This window comes from Paramisgurnus dabryanus, chromosome 17 (assembly GCF_030506205.2).
Source record: "Paramisgurnus dabryanus chromosome 17, PD_genome_1.1, whole genome shotgun sequence".
Taxonomy (NCBI): Eukaryota; Metazoa; Chordata; class Actinopteri; order Cypriniformes; family Cobitidae; genus Paramisgurnus; species Paramisgurnus dabryanus.
The window spans coordinates 33,565,309-33,582,727 of NC_133353.1; the positions used below are offsets into that span (position 1 = coordinate 33,565,309).

The 17,419-nt window shown below is 37.9% G+C and overlaps 2 protein-coding genes across 4 annotated transcripts in view; one reads left to right on the forward strand and one right to left on the reverse strand.

The window, feature by feature from the left end:
* ccser2a (coiled-coil serine-rich protein 2a) overlaps positions 1-17,419 on the forward strand; it is a 170,021-nt gene that overhangs the window by 133,585 nt on the left and 19,017 nt on the right. The window lies entirely within an intron of this gene.
* grid1a (glutamate receptor, ionotropic, delta 1a) overlaps positions 6,986-17,419 on the reverse strand; it is a 331,925-nt gene continuing 321,491 nt past the window's right edge. The window contains exons 14-17 of one of the 3 annotated variants that reach the window (XM_065288210.2): positions 15,980-16,146; positions 12,650-12,890; positions 11,395-11,530; positions 6,986-7,709 (exon numbers count right to left, since the gene is read on the reverse strand). In XM_065288210.2, coding sequence (XP_065144282.2) covers positions 7,321-7,709; positions 11,395-11,530; positions 12,650-12,890; positions 15,980-16,146 — 933 coding nt within the window. In that variant the 3' untranslated portion in view covers positions 6,986-7,320. Of the gene's footprint in view, positions 7,710-11,394; positions 11,531-12,502; positions 12,891-15,979; positions 16,147-17,419 lie in introns of all 3 variants that reach the window. The other 2 variants (XM_065288211.2, XM_065288212.2) reach the window with 2 other exon arrangements.

Sequence of the window (17,419 nt, forward strand, 5' to 3'; positions counted from 1 at the left end):
AAGGGGCCATGACATGAAAATCTGACTTTTTCCATGTTTAAGTGCTATGATTGGGTCCCTAGTGATGCTATCAACCTAGAACATTTGAAAAAGATCAACCCAGTAACTTAGTTTTGGTAAACCATTCTCTACAAGCACATGAAAAAATAGGTCGTTGAAATTTGGCTCTCCTTATGATGTCATAAGGAGCTCTTATTATAATAATCCAACCCCTTAATCTGCACTATCCAACCACAGCACTGCCATTTAGTGCAGAGAGAAAATAATTCACAGAACAATTGAGTTTCAATTTCAACAAACCACCATCATTGTGATCAGTGTTTGCACTTGATCTGCACATGTGCATTTTAGAGGACACACCCAAAACGGCACATTTTTGCACACACCTACAAAGTGGCAATTTTAACATGCTATAATAAATTATTTATATGGTATTTTGAGCTAAAACTTCACACATGTGCTCTGGGGACACCAAAGATGTATTTGACATCTTAAAAAAGTCCTGTGACATGGGCCCTTTAAGCACAAATTTGCTTAAACTTTATATTTTTTGTCTAAAATTTTGACTTATTTTTCTAGGTCATTTTGCTCATCAAGAAAATACATCTTGATTTAAGAAGATTTTTTTACTGAAAACAAGAAAAAATACTAAGTAAGAAAGTAATATGTATGAATTGTCATGAGACAGCGTTGGTATAATATACAGTCCCCCCAAAAAACGCAATTATGCGATCGCATGATTCAACACAACAAAAGTCTGCATATTTATTCAGGGGCCACATTTTTTCAAATACGTCGCACTTTCGCAGCATAAATTGCAGATTTCCATGCGCAAAATATCCGGGGCTTGCATGATTTAATAACCCCCGCATTTTCGTAGCAAAAATCACATACTGTATATCTTAGCAGAAAGTTGAAAAATTTTGCTTTTTCTACACACAAGCGCAGCCATGTCCCCTGTTGCCATGGGAACGTTATGAAGTGACGTGATTATGTGACGTGAACATCACTGAAAATCTGCAAAGAAAATCTGCAAAGAGTTCCCTCAATTTCATTGCATAAAATTGCATAAATATCTTCCATATTCCATCGCTTTTTTTAAGAAAATCAAGATCAAGGATTTTTGCCCACAACAATCACAAAAAACTGCGTTTTTCTGGAGTACTGAATATAGTGTTGGTGTGTGTTTTGATGTGTATGAATTTTAAAACATGCTTTATGATGACTTGCAAGGCCATTCGTGGCATCTTGGTTGTGTTCTAGATCTTTTCTTTTTGACGTCGAGCTTGAAAAAAAGACGCAGAGGTCAGTGGCAGTCTGGGCATCTAAGAAACAACAAGCGCTCGGGTGCTAAGCTCTGATTTGAAATTCAGTCTGAGTTCATGTAGCCTCAGGGTCAAAAGAAGAGATAAAACTTTGTCCACCACCGTGACCTCTATGTTGTGTTGGACAAGATGACAGCGGGTGAATGCTGAGACGAGAGTGTGAATTTATGACCATACGAGTTTGCTTGTGAGGTGCACAAACCAGCTGCTAAAAAATTACTGATCAGCTCAAAGCCACAGGTGTGCGGTCGTGTTCATTATCGGAAATAAGCAAGCTCGGCTTTTTATAAAACTCGCAGCAAGAGGGTTGTGCAAATCGATAGTCATGTAGAGTTTATCTGAAAACAAACTGTATAATTAATGCTTCCATTGATTTCCTCCGTAGGGGAATGTCAGATGTTGATCATTATAGATGAAACATTATTTTAAAGATGAAGTATGGCTCATTTATCCATCGCAAGGATCTGCAATCTCATTCTGATTTGTTTGAACAGGATCTGTGCATACAGATACGCTCAGCTTAGTCGTGTTACAGTAAATATGGTATTCATATCAATAAACACTTAACGGATAAGTGATTTTATGCAAATGTTTAAAATAAATCTTAAATACCATTGTATATTTCCTGACATATTGTACTATATGGGTTTTAGCAACAGAATAAAGATGCTATTTTATATTTAATTGACTTTATCCTCTCAGTCTGATCTCACATTTGCAAATGACAACATAGCAACATAAGTATTATCACCCAGTAAATATTTTAATATTTTTGGTCTTTCTGTCCAAAATTGTAAAGTTGACTGAGTAAAGGCAGGTGATAATACATCAAAAAAAGATATGAATGAATTCATACAAGGTAAGTTTGCAGGATTTCAGGTACATATAATGTACATTCGATGTTCAACCGATGTACAATCAATTTTAGATTTTATACAGTAAGCACAACCATCTTATACGCAGTATGTCTACTCCTAAATCGCCTTAAGCTACTGACTGAATTCTGTTACTATTGAATATGTGACCGTGACATTGAAAAACAAGCTGTCGTCATGCTGATCCCAATCCTAATCCTTCACATAATTTGATGGTCACAGAATTGGGTGTTTTTACCACCTTTCCACATGACCATACCTGTCAACATTGGGATTTGAAAATAAGGGAAATTTCCTGAACCTTAACAACCCCCCCCCCCATTACTATGTAGGGGAATGGATGTGGACACTGCAAAAATATGACTTTCTTACTTAGTATTGTTGTCTTGTTTTCAGTACAAATATTAGCATTCTTAAAGGATAATTCCGGCATTTAACACTTTGAGTCTCATTTCTGGTTTGTTTTGGATGAACTACAGTGATGGACACAGAAATTTTGACAATGGGTCGTGTCTTGAGAAGCATCTCTTCAATGACCAGTCAATGACCATGCACAAACATGTCATTAAAACAACACTTAACGTTCATTTTCAAAACTGTACTACTCACCGAGTGGTTTGTGGTGTTTGTTGATGATTAAAAACAAATATATTGGCTCAATGTTTGATTTCAATCCGTGTTATTTGCTATAGTGTAACAATTTTTTCAGATGCCTCACGAACGCGTACTTCCACTCTATATTTGAGTCTGAAGCGTTAGCACACTCCCGACCACTTGATGGCGACAAACACTTTGCCATACAAGTACGCTCGGTGTCTAGCGTATAAACAGTCACAATCCAGCTCAACTTCAAACCTAAAGCTGGCTACTGAGCCATCAAATATGGGAAAAATTTCTTCTGAGAGAAACCGAGCGAAAAAACTACAACCACATGTAAACAGACCCTTTTCTGTTTCCCGGCGGCGGAGTGATATATCAGCGAGCAATAAGTCTTCCAAGAGAAGTCAATGGAATTTTACAAAATGCCAAATAAAACACGACGGAAACTGTATTTCGCTACACAACTTGTTTGTAATAATCAACGAACACCACGAACCACTCGGTGAGTAGCACAGTTTTGAAAATGAACGTTAAGTGTTGTTTTAATGACATGTTTGTGCATAGCCTTCGAAACGCGTGAGTTGAAAAATCTGAACTTTGACGGATTTCCGCGCCGTGTTAACCAATCAGGACCTTGCTGTAGTAGTGACATGATTACAGGAAGCGAGTGGACTGGCGGAGCATCAGCGGAGTCGCAGAAGCCCCTCCCATGACGTGAATTTCCATGTGAATTTCTCGAATGACTAGAATTTCACGTGCGGCTCTCACACGAAAATGAAGCGTGTGAACTCAAATGTTTAAGCGTCCAACTACGCGTGAATGCGCGTTTTTGCCACCCATTCCGCAGCTGATGTAAACGCAACATGAAAACTAGACTTATTTTTTGGGCTCGTTTTGCTCATCAAGAAAAAGCATCTTAATTTAAGATTTAAGATAATTTAAGCATCTTTATTTGCAGATATTTTTACTGAAAACAAGACAAAAATACTAAGAATTTTTTTTTTGAAAATAATTTTTGCAGTACATCCAAATGTGTGAGTTTGTTTACGCTGGCTGGCGGGCAGACGTGCTAAATGCACGTGGTGGTTGTAGCTTTGCGCGTGGCTCGTCATCCTCCACCCATGCTCGAGAAGCTTTTCTTCATGTTTTTTGGCAGGTGTCACTTGAGTGATATGTTACAGGTATATTGCCGGCAAATTAGGAGGATTGACAGGTATGTATATGATAGGCAATACCAGAAAAATATTTGGATCCGATATGACCTTTGGATGCATTTAAAGTACTGAACCTGAGCTAATAGGCCACTTGCGACCCCATCTCCAATACCCGGAAGTGATGCATTTCCTTGTCTTCCGATTAAAACGTGTGCCAGGTGAAAAATATTAAAGGAATACTTCACTTTCATAAAAGATTCCTGGTATTTTACTCACCCCCCATGTCATCCAAGATGTTTATATATATATATATATATATTTTTTTTTTAAGTCGAAAAGAAATTAAGTGTTTTGAGGATTTTTCTCCATATAGTGGACATTAGTGGACCTCAACAGTTTACAGTTTAAGTGCAGCTTCAAAGAGCTCTAAACAATCCCAACCAAGACATAAGGTAGTTTCGCATACAAGATGTGTGACCTTTCGACGTGATTACATAATATGTAAGATGACGCGTCACATGGCTAGTTCAATACAAGAAGTTGTGGTTTAAAAGTACATATTTTAATTTTGTTTGGGGAAAATGCCGATTGTTTTGCTAGACCCTTACACTGGTTTCACACCGCAAGCATGAGCAGCGCGTGAGGAGAGCGTTTGCCACATGTGGCCATTGTGCTTTCACACCAGCTGCGTTTGCAGTGCATACTGTGCAGTTTAATAACAGTATAAAATCTCAAGTTCACATCACTTTATTTTACATGCATTTATGAGCAAAACCTCTATGCTTTTTGAAGGTCAGTGTAATTTGTAACTGTGATTAGTTTAATCCACTTTTTTTCGTGCTGTTCTGGTCATGTAATGACAGATATAGACACAATTATAGACATAAATCCATGACACATTATTAAATATTAAATCTGTTTCTCTCAAGTTTATAAAATAAAATATTTTACTCAGTGATTGACATTACAACATGATGCAATCGATCGTGTTTCCCTTCAACAGTATAAGCATAAAATTTAGATTTATAGATGTATCTGTGAAGATTATTAAGATAAATGAGGACTCATTCAATGCTGGGCAAAGTGAATGACAGCGCAGTCTTCTGGCTCAAGTGTGTTTTTAAATATTTCATTGCTTTCTTTTGCTCAAAGTCACGACTGTTGAAAACACACTTGGCATCACATTCATGATTTCATGGTAAAATTACACATTCTCACGTCAACCCAACAAGCATTTCAAGCAATGTCACTTTAATTGAGCGTGAGCAGTGCAGCAAAATTAAAATCGACGGCAAAACGATCGCCGCACTGCTGCTTCAGCGCCGCTCCTGCTACGCGAGCACGCACTCCTCACGCGTGCGGTGTGCATGCTCTAACTTGTTAACATGGGCGCTGAAAAAACATGCGCTGCTCACGCTTGAGGTGTGAAACCGGCGTTATGCCTCGGTTGGGATCGTTTATAGTCCATTAGCACTATTCGGACGGGATTAGTTTTACAGGGGGACCTCTGAGAAAATCGAGCTTCTCGGAGGTCCTCTGTGTTTTTAATCCCGTCCGAATCGGCCATGTCTGTGTTTTTCTCTGACGACCTCCGTAAAAATTCCAGAGCAATTTACCTACTGTTTTTCGCCGAAAAACTTCGGTCCTCTGAGAAATTTAATCCCGTCCGGATGCAAATGTCTGTGTTTGCCGCAATATCTTTTGAAAACGCGGTTCTTGACGCGTTTTGGCCAACATGATCTGCCGTAAGGTCTTACTAACGCGCTTATATTGTACTTCCTAAGTCCCATTCATTCAGATATGGATGTTTTTTTCCATTCGGCAAAATAAAATTATTAAATCAAGACGAGCTGAATATTAAACAATATTAAGACTGACCACTGTAATATCAGTATAAATTAAACTCAACCTTATTTTGTTAAACCCCGGAATGGTAATGTTAATTAATAAAGATAATAAATTGTTATTAATCATTATTTCTTCATTTCTTTGGGTTTATTATAAGCAGCCAGTAATTTAAAACACGTAGTCTACTTTGGTAAGATAAAGTTAAATTAATAAATGACATGTTCTTTAATAATTTTACATTTAAAGCAAAATATCAAACATTACAAACACGCGGATCCAGAGCATGTGATCTTCTGGAACGGCCAAATGCATGAAGCAGGCACTCCCATCTCAGGTATAGCCTAGGAATTGTAATCCCGTCCGAATCGTAACATAAAATCTGAGACGTCGTGGGGGACATGTTGAAACTCAAACGTCGTTTGGAAAACTAATCCCGTCCGAATAGTGCTATTGAAACGGCGATTTTAAACTGCAAGTTAAAACTGTAAACTGTTAAAATCCACTATATGGAGAAAAATCCTGGAATGCTTACCTCAAAAAACTTAATTTCTTCTCGACTGAACAAAGAAAGACATAAACATCTTGGATGACACGGGGGTGAGTAAATTGTCAGAATTTTTTTTGAAAGCAGAGTAATCCTTTAATCCTTTTTTTGTTCGACTTTATCATGAACCAATAAATCCTTTACATTTGATTGAAGTAATAAATGATTGATATAATATTTATGTGTTATTTTCAATCTTGTGTTATTAATATTTTAATATGTTCTCTTTAAAAATATTGTCAGTCTTTTGTGCACAGCTTTTTATCGTTAAATTTTTTGCATGCACATATTCATCCCACTATAGTGAATATTTGTGGGATGAAGGTTCTTGCGGTGCTTTACTGGAATGAGCTTCTCTCCTATGTTGGCACAAACTTACATTCAAACTAAAAGTTCATAACGACTGTCACTAGGGGTCGAAAACCGACAAACACGTGTGAAGTGGACAGATTTAGGCTATCCCGCCTTCAGAGCTGCTACTAAAACTATATTCCCCGGGATGAAATCGTTTCAGCTTCTCTTTTATGAAAAATAATGGATTAAAAAAAATCACTGATCATTTATTCTTTGTTTCGAGGGCTTATCTTATGAAAAATCTTTAAAGGCGGCACTTAGAAAACATCCACAAGGAATTCTCATTTTTATTTTAGAACAAAATTTACAAAGCCATTCAAACAGTCTGTATTTTTATGTAAGTTACTTCTTTTAAACTCAACTTCAAAAAAATCATGAATATTCAAAATACACTTTGACTTCACCGCCGTCTCTCGTTATATACAAATATGTACAGTCAAGGAAAGTCAGCGTCTCTTTACTCACAGTCATATGTTTTATCTTCTGTACTGAAATAAAAAGATCTCAATATTCCTTTTTACGTATGCAATAGTATAAATGCACCCAGACCTGGTCCAGACTTCCTGTTGTCTTTAGAACAATGTGATTGGTCAGATCAAATAGAGGTCCCATGGCTTGGATCAATGGCTTCTGGGATGGGTCCCCCGGGCACTGCCTGGTAAGAGATGGGCATAGGAGTCTTTACGGGGCTCTGGCGGAAAAGGCCTCCGTTGGGTGCCCGGTGTTTGCAACGCATGGAGGGGGGCAGAGTTGAACTGCTGAGAGGGAGGGGGAGGCTCCGTCCGGGCACGCGGCCGATTCCAGGACCCTCCTGGAGGAACGAGGTCACGGACAGGGCCCCAGGGTTGAAATCTCTCATGGCTTCCTGAGAGCTCTGCTGCGGCCGCATGCTGCCCATGTCCAGGGCAGAGATCTCCAGAGACTGACCCGGTAGCTGCTTGTGCGCTAGATCGTCCTCCATAAGCCCAGTCAAACGTTGGTGAACCTGTTCCAGATTCACCTCTTTGTCCTGGGAATGACAAACGACAGAGAGATAGAGAGAGCGATTGAGAAAATATAAAGGAGAGGAATGATGAAAGCATAGCAAATGATTTGTGGGGTGGAGGAAAGGAAGAGTAAGTGAGAAATGAAAGGGCAAAACAGTGGACAAGCACTCGAGCGAGAAACGGTTATAAATGAAAAGGACGGAAAAGGGAAAGTGATGCAAACGCGTTTCCAAAGGACGCCATTAAATTCATGCATTTGACAGCCTGAAATGCCTTGCGGTGCATACGGAGTACAATTTATCAGTTCCTTAGGATTTGAACCCATGACCTTTGCTAGTGCCGTGCTCTTCCAGATGAGCTACGCTGGCCTGTACGGACAATTTTTGATGAATGATACCAATTACACAACTTACTACTGACACCACGGAAAACACTCATAAAAATAAGACACGATCAATGTCTCCAACCCCTCCAGCAAGCAAAACCTCAGCACGATATACAAAAACCTAAACCGAATGAAACAAATCAATGCAAATGAGAGTCTGTACAGTCCAAAAATTGAATTGCAAACACACGCTTCAGCGATTCAATGTTTGTGGCTTATTGCAAAAATGTGATTTCTTATATTTGGCATTTTTCATTCTTGAAATAGCTTTGGTTATGCGTTGGTAATGCCGTGTCGTGCTTCTTAATGAGATAATCAAGCCAACATTAACAGGCCGCTAACGGTTTCCATTTCTCCCAGACAGTCACTTGATTTTCTTTTGCGATGCATCACATGCGTCAGTCAACAGTGATAACCCTTACATCCGTAACTATTCTATTAATCACCGGGAAGCTTAACATTTGCCTCTTCATTTTGTAAAACTCGAATAAAGTCTTTCCAGATTAATTTAATAACGGGAATCCTACAGTCGATGCAGAGAAGTCAGCTTTGTGTTATTTCGCTTTTATGGGTAATTACAAATATCACATTACCAGACAAAAGTCACAAGATCAATAAAGAACTAATTAGATCTCTACTTGTAAGCCTCGGTGCATCCGAATATGGCTAGGAATTAAAAATGCATTATTTTGCTATTAAAATACCCCCAATTTGGGACTCGCGCAACAGTGACGAATAACACAACCGGAGGCCGGTTTCAAACTGCAATATTATGGGACATCACCGTGGCCATCGGATAGGTGATCCAATGGATGACAAAACAGATGGATCGGATGAAAATATTGAGTGTAATGGAGATGCACACAGTGGGAATCCTGTTAGTGCTGCTTTGGCAGACAGATTTCATGAATAAATCACCACTGTAGTCTCTAAACAGCCAGTACTGAAACATATTAATCTACACAGTACGGATAAATAAATCTTTCTTTCTCTCTCTTAACAGTTAGTTCTCCTGTGTGATTTTATGCATGGCTAAGTCATAATTGCTCACCACCCACCACCCACATCTGATTGATGTAGACATGCAGGCGATCACTGAGCCTAAATTTTTTTTTTCAGGAGGAGGCTTGTCCCTCTCAATAGGTAGATTATTCTGGCTGAATGTCTCGACTAATATTTCTTTGTCCTGTATAGGGAGACCGGAGCTGTTGTAATTGTCACACAGGGAGGTTGTCACAGGGTAACTAAGACTTTTAGTCAAAAGAGTAATTTTTCAAGCAATAGGTTGGTTTCAAACACACTGTTGGGTTAAAAAGGCACGAATCCAACCCGTTGGGGTGTAATTTAACCCACAGTATGCTGTTTTAATGTCAAATATTTAAACCATGGTTTGTGTGGTAAAACCATGGTTTTGCTAATAATAATCAATACACCAAAAAACATGGTTACTAGACTTTTACCACAAAAAACATGGTTCATTTTTGTAAGGGCAGGGTTGGGGTGGGGTTTCATTATTGTGTTTTATGATAATCGTATATTTTTTAACTATGAACTTCATACGAATTCATATGAATAAGCTAATTCGTAAAATATGTACAAATTCTTGTGAGATCACGCTGGAAAATCTGTACTCTAATTTCAATGTCATTCTTTTCTTATGGTTGTAAATCACTCTAAAGAATATTGGGTTGGTTTAATCCATGATTGGGTAAATATTGGACAGAACCAACTGTTGGGTTATGAAAAACAAATGTTGCACTGCAAAAAATTACTTTCTTACTAAGCATTTTTGTCTTTTTTTCAGTAAAACTATTTAAAAATTCTTAAATTAAGATGTATTTCTTGATAAGCAAAATGACCTAAAATAAGTCTAGTTTTTAAATATAAAATTTTAAGCAAATTTGTGCTTCAAACAATGGAATAAGAAAAGTTTTCCTATTACATTGGCAGATTTTTTGCTTGTTTTAAGCACAAATTCGCTTAATTTTCGACTTATTTTCCTAGGCCATTTTGCTCATCAAGAACATACATCTTAATTTAAGAATTTTTGATAGTTTTACTGAAAAACAAGAAAAATACTAAGAAAGTAAAAAAAAACAATGGGGTACGCAAAAAAAATCTTGAAAATTTTTCTGAAACACCAAATTCAAGAAAAATTCAAGAAAAATTAGCTTACCCCATTGGCGGATTTTGTTTTTGCTTGTTTTATGCACAAAATCACTTAAATTTGATATTTTTGGTCTAAAAACTAGACTTATTTTCTTCTGTCGTTTTGCTCATCTGAAAACAGGACAAAAATACTAAGAATTTTTTTTCTTGAAAATCATTATTTGCAGTGTAAACACTGCAAAAAATGTCTTTCTTACTTAGTGTCTTGTTTTCCATAAAAATATCTAAAAATTCTTAAATTAAGATGTATTGCCTTGATGGGCAAAATGACCGAAGAAAATACATCTAGTTTTTAGACAACAAATTTAAAAAAATAAGCAAATGTGTGCTTAAAAAAAATCTGCCAATGGAACAAGAAAAAGTTTCTTGAATTAAGTGTTTACAAAAAAGTAAACTGATTTCAAGAATTTTTTTCTAAAAACTAGACTTATTTTCCTAGGTCATTTTGCTAATCAAGAAAATGCAATTTAATTTAAGAATTTTTAGATATTTTTACTGAAAACAAGACAAAAAAAGTAAGTAAGAAAGTTTTTTTTTAAGTGAATCACTGCAAAAAATGATTTTCAAGAAAAAAATAGTAGTATTATTGGCCAATTTTTAGTAAAAATATCTAAAAAATCTTAAATTATGATGCATTTTCTTGATGAGCAACATGACCCAATAAAATAAATTTAAGTGATTTACAAGCAAAAAAATCAGCCAGTGGGGTAACAAAAATGTTCTTGAATTTTTCTTGAATTTTTTGCTTACCCCATTGGCAGATTTTTTTGAACCAACCAAGTATTTGGGTTAAAACAACACAGCATTGATTTATTTATAACTCAACAGTTGTTTTTTTCCAATATTTACTCAACCAACCCAAGATTTTTTAGATGGGACCCAACATTAAATTATATAAAAGTGTATTAAATAGCACTTCCCCATGCCCATTTTTTAAACTTATGTCATCACAAAAGGTCATGTCATGACAAATGTTTCCTGTACAATAACTGTGGATATATTTAGCAACTTTTTGTTGCCAAGATTTCCATCTACTGCCTGTACCGAAATAAAGCTTTTACTTTCGTCAAAGTGTGCCAACCAGCCCCAATTTCCCTTTGTCAACCCTCGTGTTTACCCCTCCGCCAGTCATCCCTTATCAGGTCTCTGCTGACCTGTGTAAAAAGCCTGCGAGTCCTCCCAGTCTCTCTCTCTCTCTGGCCAAACGTCCCGTGCGCATCCTGCAGCAGTTGCAATTTCATTATATGCCAATGACCCAGACGCCATCTCCAGAGCGCAGCCCTTAGTGTCCTGCATGAGACCACAGAGAAGCCGTGACTGTCTGGATATTGGCATATAATTGCAATAAGAAGTCACAGGGGGAAATAAAAATGTAAAAACGTCAATCTGTAGGGTTAGTTATCGTGTGGTTCTTATTGCTCGCCGGAGCCAGGCTAGCTTATACGCATCAATATCTACAGCAGAGCTCTAATCACTTCCCTCATTACAGCCGTGACAGTACAGCAAGCCACTGAGCTAGGTAATAGGTTTGCCCTTAATAGCTTTTGCATATGAAAAACATTCAGCATCTGCGGGCGTATGGGTCTTTCGTGAGCACCTTACAGCCCGAACAAGAGGTCGGTGAAAGCAATATCGTCTGAAAGCCGTGCTATCAATTCAAATGCAGTCACATTTTTTCAGCAAGTTGACAAATGGTAGTCATAATGTCGACCTGTAATCATTATTATTCAATATCTTCAACGGCGTCTTCAGAATTTAATATTACGGTATCGACAATCGATGTTTCTCGTCTGTAATACTGTATGTGGTTTATGAGCTGCTGCACTTGCTGCAGATATCACCAAAGGGAAAATAGAGAAGGAGAGGAAAAACGGTCGGACGACTAAACTGGAGAACACTGTGTCGATAACAAATGTCAATAAGTCACTGGCTTTCTCATTGCACACACTTTAGTTTAGGGATCCAGGTACAGCCTTTACATAAGAAGTTGAATGAATGTTATTTTTTGGAAATAAAGTTGCCATTTACAGAGATTTTAGGCACCTTTAAAGGCGCATCCAAAATGCCCAAATTAAAGCTATGAAAAAGTTTGGATTGACTGTAGATTAACTATGGTTTAATTTGTTGGGTGAGCGTGAGCTCGCCTTCAGATACGATTTGATCATCTTAAATCATCTTAAATCAAACTCCCTCCCTTCCTTCTTGCTTTCTCTTTGGCAACACTTCAGCAAACGGGAGGCGGTAAATTCTCGATGGTCACACCTATAGCTGGGTGTACTGGAGCTCGACTAAATCTGGGCTTGCGTCAGTGGAGTCTGGATCCATAAAGTAGAGTGTGGCAGTGGCTGCACAGTCCTGATGGGCACGGTGGACGGGGGTCGGCCGTAGTTTGGCCGCCTGGGGGGTCACCTCTTTGGGCTGCGCCCGCTGGCAGCGTGGGCCTTTCCACCAAGACTCCAGCGCGGCCACCAGGCAGGCTAACAGCAGCCCCGCCGCTAAGATGCAGAAGACCCCGGCGAAGCTGTGTAGTCTCAGCGATCGGCCCTCCGGCTGGGCTTCTGCTTGCTTGTCCAGGTCGCAGCGACCTTTTCGTGGCCACCATTTCTGCTTCAGAATATCAATGTCCCCCTTCTCCTGCAAGTCAAGTATCCTGGGGAAGAGAAAAGAAAGGTAGCTTGTGACTAAAGCACAATTAGGTTTAACTTCTGAACCGTATTTACTATTTCCAGTCTTTGATTCGAATTGGTCAAAAGCTGTGTTTTAACTCTTTCCACGCCTTTGACGAGTTACCTCGTCAATTAAAGTGACACTTTGTAGTTTTTCAACGTTCATAATATACTTTCAAGACCCTTGTAATTGTACGTCAACTTAAAATGGGTTGAATGGCATGTCTACCGTAGCCTGACGAGGTTTGTATCGCTTTTACTCGTACTTTTAAACTTGTGGTTTCGGGTAGTAATCTGAGCACAAAAATAACTAAAAAATTTGACTGCTTTACGGCACACGTCACTTTCTCCACTTCCTCAAATTCAGACGTGAAAGCACAACTTTTAATTTTCCTGATGTTTTTGTCATGGCCGAAGCAGCAACTAAGAAAAAGAAACCCAAGGTTTTGTCGGAGGAGATCAGAAAGAGAAAACGGGAGAGTGACAGAATAAAAGGAAGGACGAGGATCAATATTGGGCCAGCGTTCACTCGCTGGCGTGAACTAAAGGAGGAGGAGGGGTTCCTGACCTGTGCTGACTTGGACGTCATGCTTTTGTACTAGTAAGTAATGTTATAATGCTTGCATATATAAGTCCTGTCTGGCGCCAGAGCACTATTTTTTTTGGGTGGGGGTGTGTAGAGAGTGGCTTATATCATGTGACATTGTGGCGCCGTGTTAGTGTCACGGACCTACGACACGGGTGACCCGAGTTCGATTCTTCTTTAAGGCAATTTTTTATATAAAGTTTAACCAAGCAACCACCGTTACGACTGGCTTGTAAACGTGAGCTACGCGATCTTTTGGCGTTTAATTATGAAATTATATTCATATGTCATGCTGGAAGGCACACCGCGAACTTTGTGACCTAAAGAGTTGTCTTCTTTCCTTTGCGACAGTGCTGCGGCGCTTGTGGCCTCTAGGGGCGCTAGACGTGAAAAATACATGTCTAGTGCCCCCTAGTGGCCAAAAAGTTCAGCGGTGTGCCTTTAAAAGAAAACATTTGCACAAAAAACATGTTCCTGATGAGGTTTAATGTTAATCTGTAAAACCGTGATTATCCACTAGAAGGTACTTACCCAATTTATAAAAAACTGAAGCAAAAAAAATAATTTACTAATTTTAAACTTTGTGAATGTTTTGATAATCATTCTGATTCTGATCTCTAACAAAATTCATTCCCATTTTGTTTGTTTATTTATTGTTTGTTTGAAAGCAGAGGGTCTGTTCTTTCATTTGATATATTTGTATGTTTATATATTTTTAGAAGAACATTTTCCGGGAAGGCATTTTGTGAAACTTTTGTAAAAATCTCAAAAAATGTTGGCGGGCAACTTTTAAAAAAATGGCTGGCGGGGAATGAGTTAATTACGAGTGTTGTAACATTAAACAGCTTTTCCAGCAGAAGGAAGGCTTTTAGTGATTTTACCTCATGAAATACTGTGCTAGTATCATGAATAGGTTGAATAAGTGAATAAGCATCGTGCCTACACTGCAAAAAATTATTTTCAAGAAAACAAATTCTTAGTATTTTTGTCTTGTTTTCAGTAAAAATATCTAAAAATTCTTAAATAAAGATGCTTTTTCTTGATGAGCAAAACGACCCAAGAAAAATGGTCTAGTTTTTGGACCAAAAATATCAAATTTAAGTGATTTTGTGCATAAAACAAGCAAAAATATCTGCCAATGGGGTAAGCAAAAAATCTTGAAAATTTTTCGTAAACACTAAATTCAAGAATAATTCAAGAAAAATTACCTTACCCCATTGGCAGATTGTTTTGCTTGTTTTATGCACAAAATCACTTAAATTTGACATTTTTGGTCTAAAAACTACCTTGGGTCGTTTTGCTCATCAAGAAAAAGCATCTTACTTAAAAAAATTTTACTGAAAACAAGACAAAAATACTAAGATTTTTTTTCTTGAAAATCATTTTTTGCAGTGTAATCCAACACCCTTCAGTCGTGACTTATTCCACGATACAACCCAGCCTCTCGTACCTTATTGCTTACATAAAATACACACTTTCACACAAAATATTAACATATTAGCTGACATGATATAGCATACAGTTAGCTTATTCCACCGATTTGTTACCAAGAAGGTCAGCAAGAACAGCAATGCTATCTTATTAAAGGGCACAATAGGACACATGCCATATTCAGTGGCTAGACAAGTTACACATATACTAAGCATCATATATCTGGACTTTAAATGTGAAAGAGCGAGTTCATTAACTAAATTTATACATTAGTAAATTGTAGAAGTTAAACATGCTCCAAGTAGCAATCTGCTCTTTCAACAATCATTAATTGGCTTTTTAAAATGTTTCCTTTATAAAAGCCCCCGTACGGCACATAAGGTCTGTATCTTTGCAATTATTCATCTCAGTGCAGGAGAGATTCAAAGCGTGGCTGTATTTGTAAAGTACAAAGAAGGTCAAAAATTAATGACAAAAGAAAATGACAGAGGTTGAAAAAATATCACCCGTTCCACTGTAAACCCTCTTGGGCATCAATTTAAAGTGTAAGATAAAGAGGATGATCTAATTGTACATGCATAACAAATGTTTAAACGTAGGCAGGTGATTGCTGAGCAATCGAAAGGTTGACAAGCCCTGATATTTTTTGAAAATATCTGCAATATTAATTGTCAGCGAGTTTGCCTCCCTAAAGCTAATAGGCATGAGAGCCGGGTTTGAGAATATGCATGCAAATTACAGTCAAACAAATGAAGGTCTTGAGGTGTTCGCACACCAGCGTGAAGAAGAAGGGATGGGAAGAATCGTGAGGCTGTCGATTCACCACAACTCATTGTTTCCCCTGTGAGATGTTATGGACTGTGTCTGCCAAGCAAATAAATGTGATATTGAAATGAAAAAAGGACATGTGATGAAAGAAAATAGGAAGCGTTCCATCACGTACAAGTGCTGCGATGTTTGCGAGCTTGATCGAAATGTCTACCCTTCAACCGGTTTAATGACTTGTATCATATTTGGTAATAGTGTTGGGCACACGCTCCGTTTGGAGGCACTCACTTTTGAGAGAAGAGGTCTCTGTATGGGCTGCCGTGTTGCAGAGCCAGGCCGTATCCTTTACTGCTCATGCCGTTCCCCGTGACCACCAGCGTGCAATCGTCATCCGTCAACGCTGCGTACTCCAGCACCGCCATATCCCACAAGAAGGCGTACGAATCCCTTTTCACCTAAGAGCAACCACACACATGCACGGTAAAATGTTTAATACGCCCATTTGTGTCTGAACATCACAGCAGGTTTGATGTTTTTGATAGCGGTACGTAAACACAGCCTCAGGTTTCACTTTACACTAACTCAGACAGGTCGCAGGCATCACTCAAAATAAAAGATGTTTACATTTCATTGAAAGTCATGAGACGGCTTTGAACTCATTTCATCTTTGGGAACCAGCTTTACTATCTCTCTCGCTCTCTCTTCCTCTCTTTTAAGAGATATGTGTCTGCCAGAGAATAATGGCATTTTTTCCCCACCACAATAAATAAAGCATCTGCTCGTCTAATGCTTTCAACTAGGGCTCTATCGCAGCCACACAGTCATGACAACTTTCATATGACAAGTAAAAAGGGAAAAATAGTATGTGAAAGATGAAATGACAAAGGAGCTCTCTTTCATAAAAAAAAAAGAAATATTTCTATTTAAAGTACACCTACATGAAGTATTTACTATCTATTTTAGAAGTCTACATTAGTACAGTGGGATATAGATTACCTTTAATAAATTCAAGTGCTGATGTCATCTATAAAAGGTTGTCTGCCATTTAAATCAAATGGCAGACCTGTACTAACCTGCGTGTCTGAAACAGACTGTGTCCCGCTTTAAAAATGACAAATCTGTTTGTGCTTGTGCATCACTTTAAACAGAAAGAGATTTTTTTTTAACAGAGGACCCCCTTCAAAACGATACAGGGATAATTTTGAATAGGATTTTTGACCTGGCAACCCTGGCTGTTTTTGAATGAGTACACACCGGATCTGAGATTTGCAGAAGATCACTTTTTCGCCTTTTCCTCAAATAAATTGATCGTTTGGCCACGGTACATAGGGTGATTCTCATGAAATTGCACTTATGAGGTGTCATGAAACATTTTGATAAAAAAAGTAAATGCTATCAAAATAAGAAGCATACAGTTACAAACATCTCTTTATGTACTATTTCAAATTACATCATACAATAAACTATTTTTTTTCACGTTTAAAGGAGAACATTTTCATTACCGCAACGTGTCCATGACTGGAATTGGGTTCTTTGACATGGAAACATTTATAATTAAAAAATCTAAAAAATAAAAAGCTTCAGTGCATTTTATACTATAAACATTTACAGTAAAGAAACATGTGGTATTTGGTGATCATTGGTAAATGTAGAGACAATAATAAGGAATATAAATGTGTCCAAGACCAATTTTCTCATCCTCCACAACAATTTTCAATCATTGTTTAA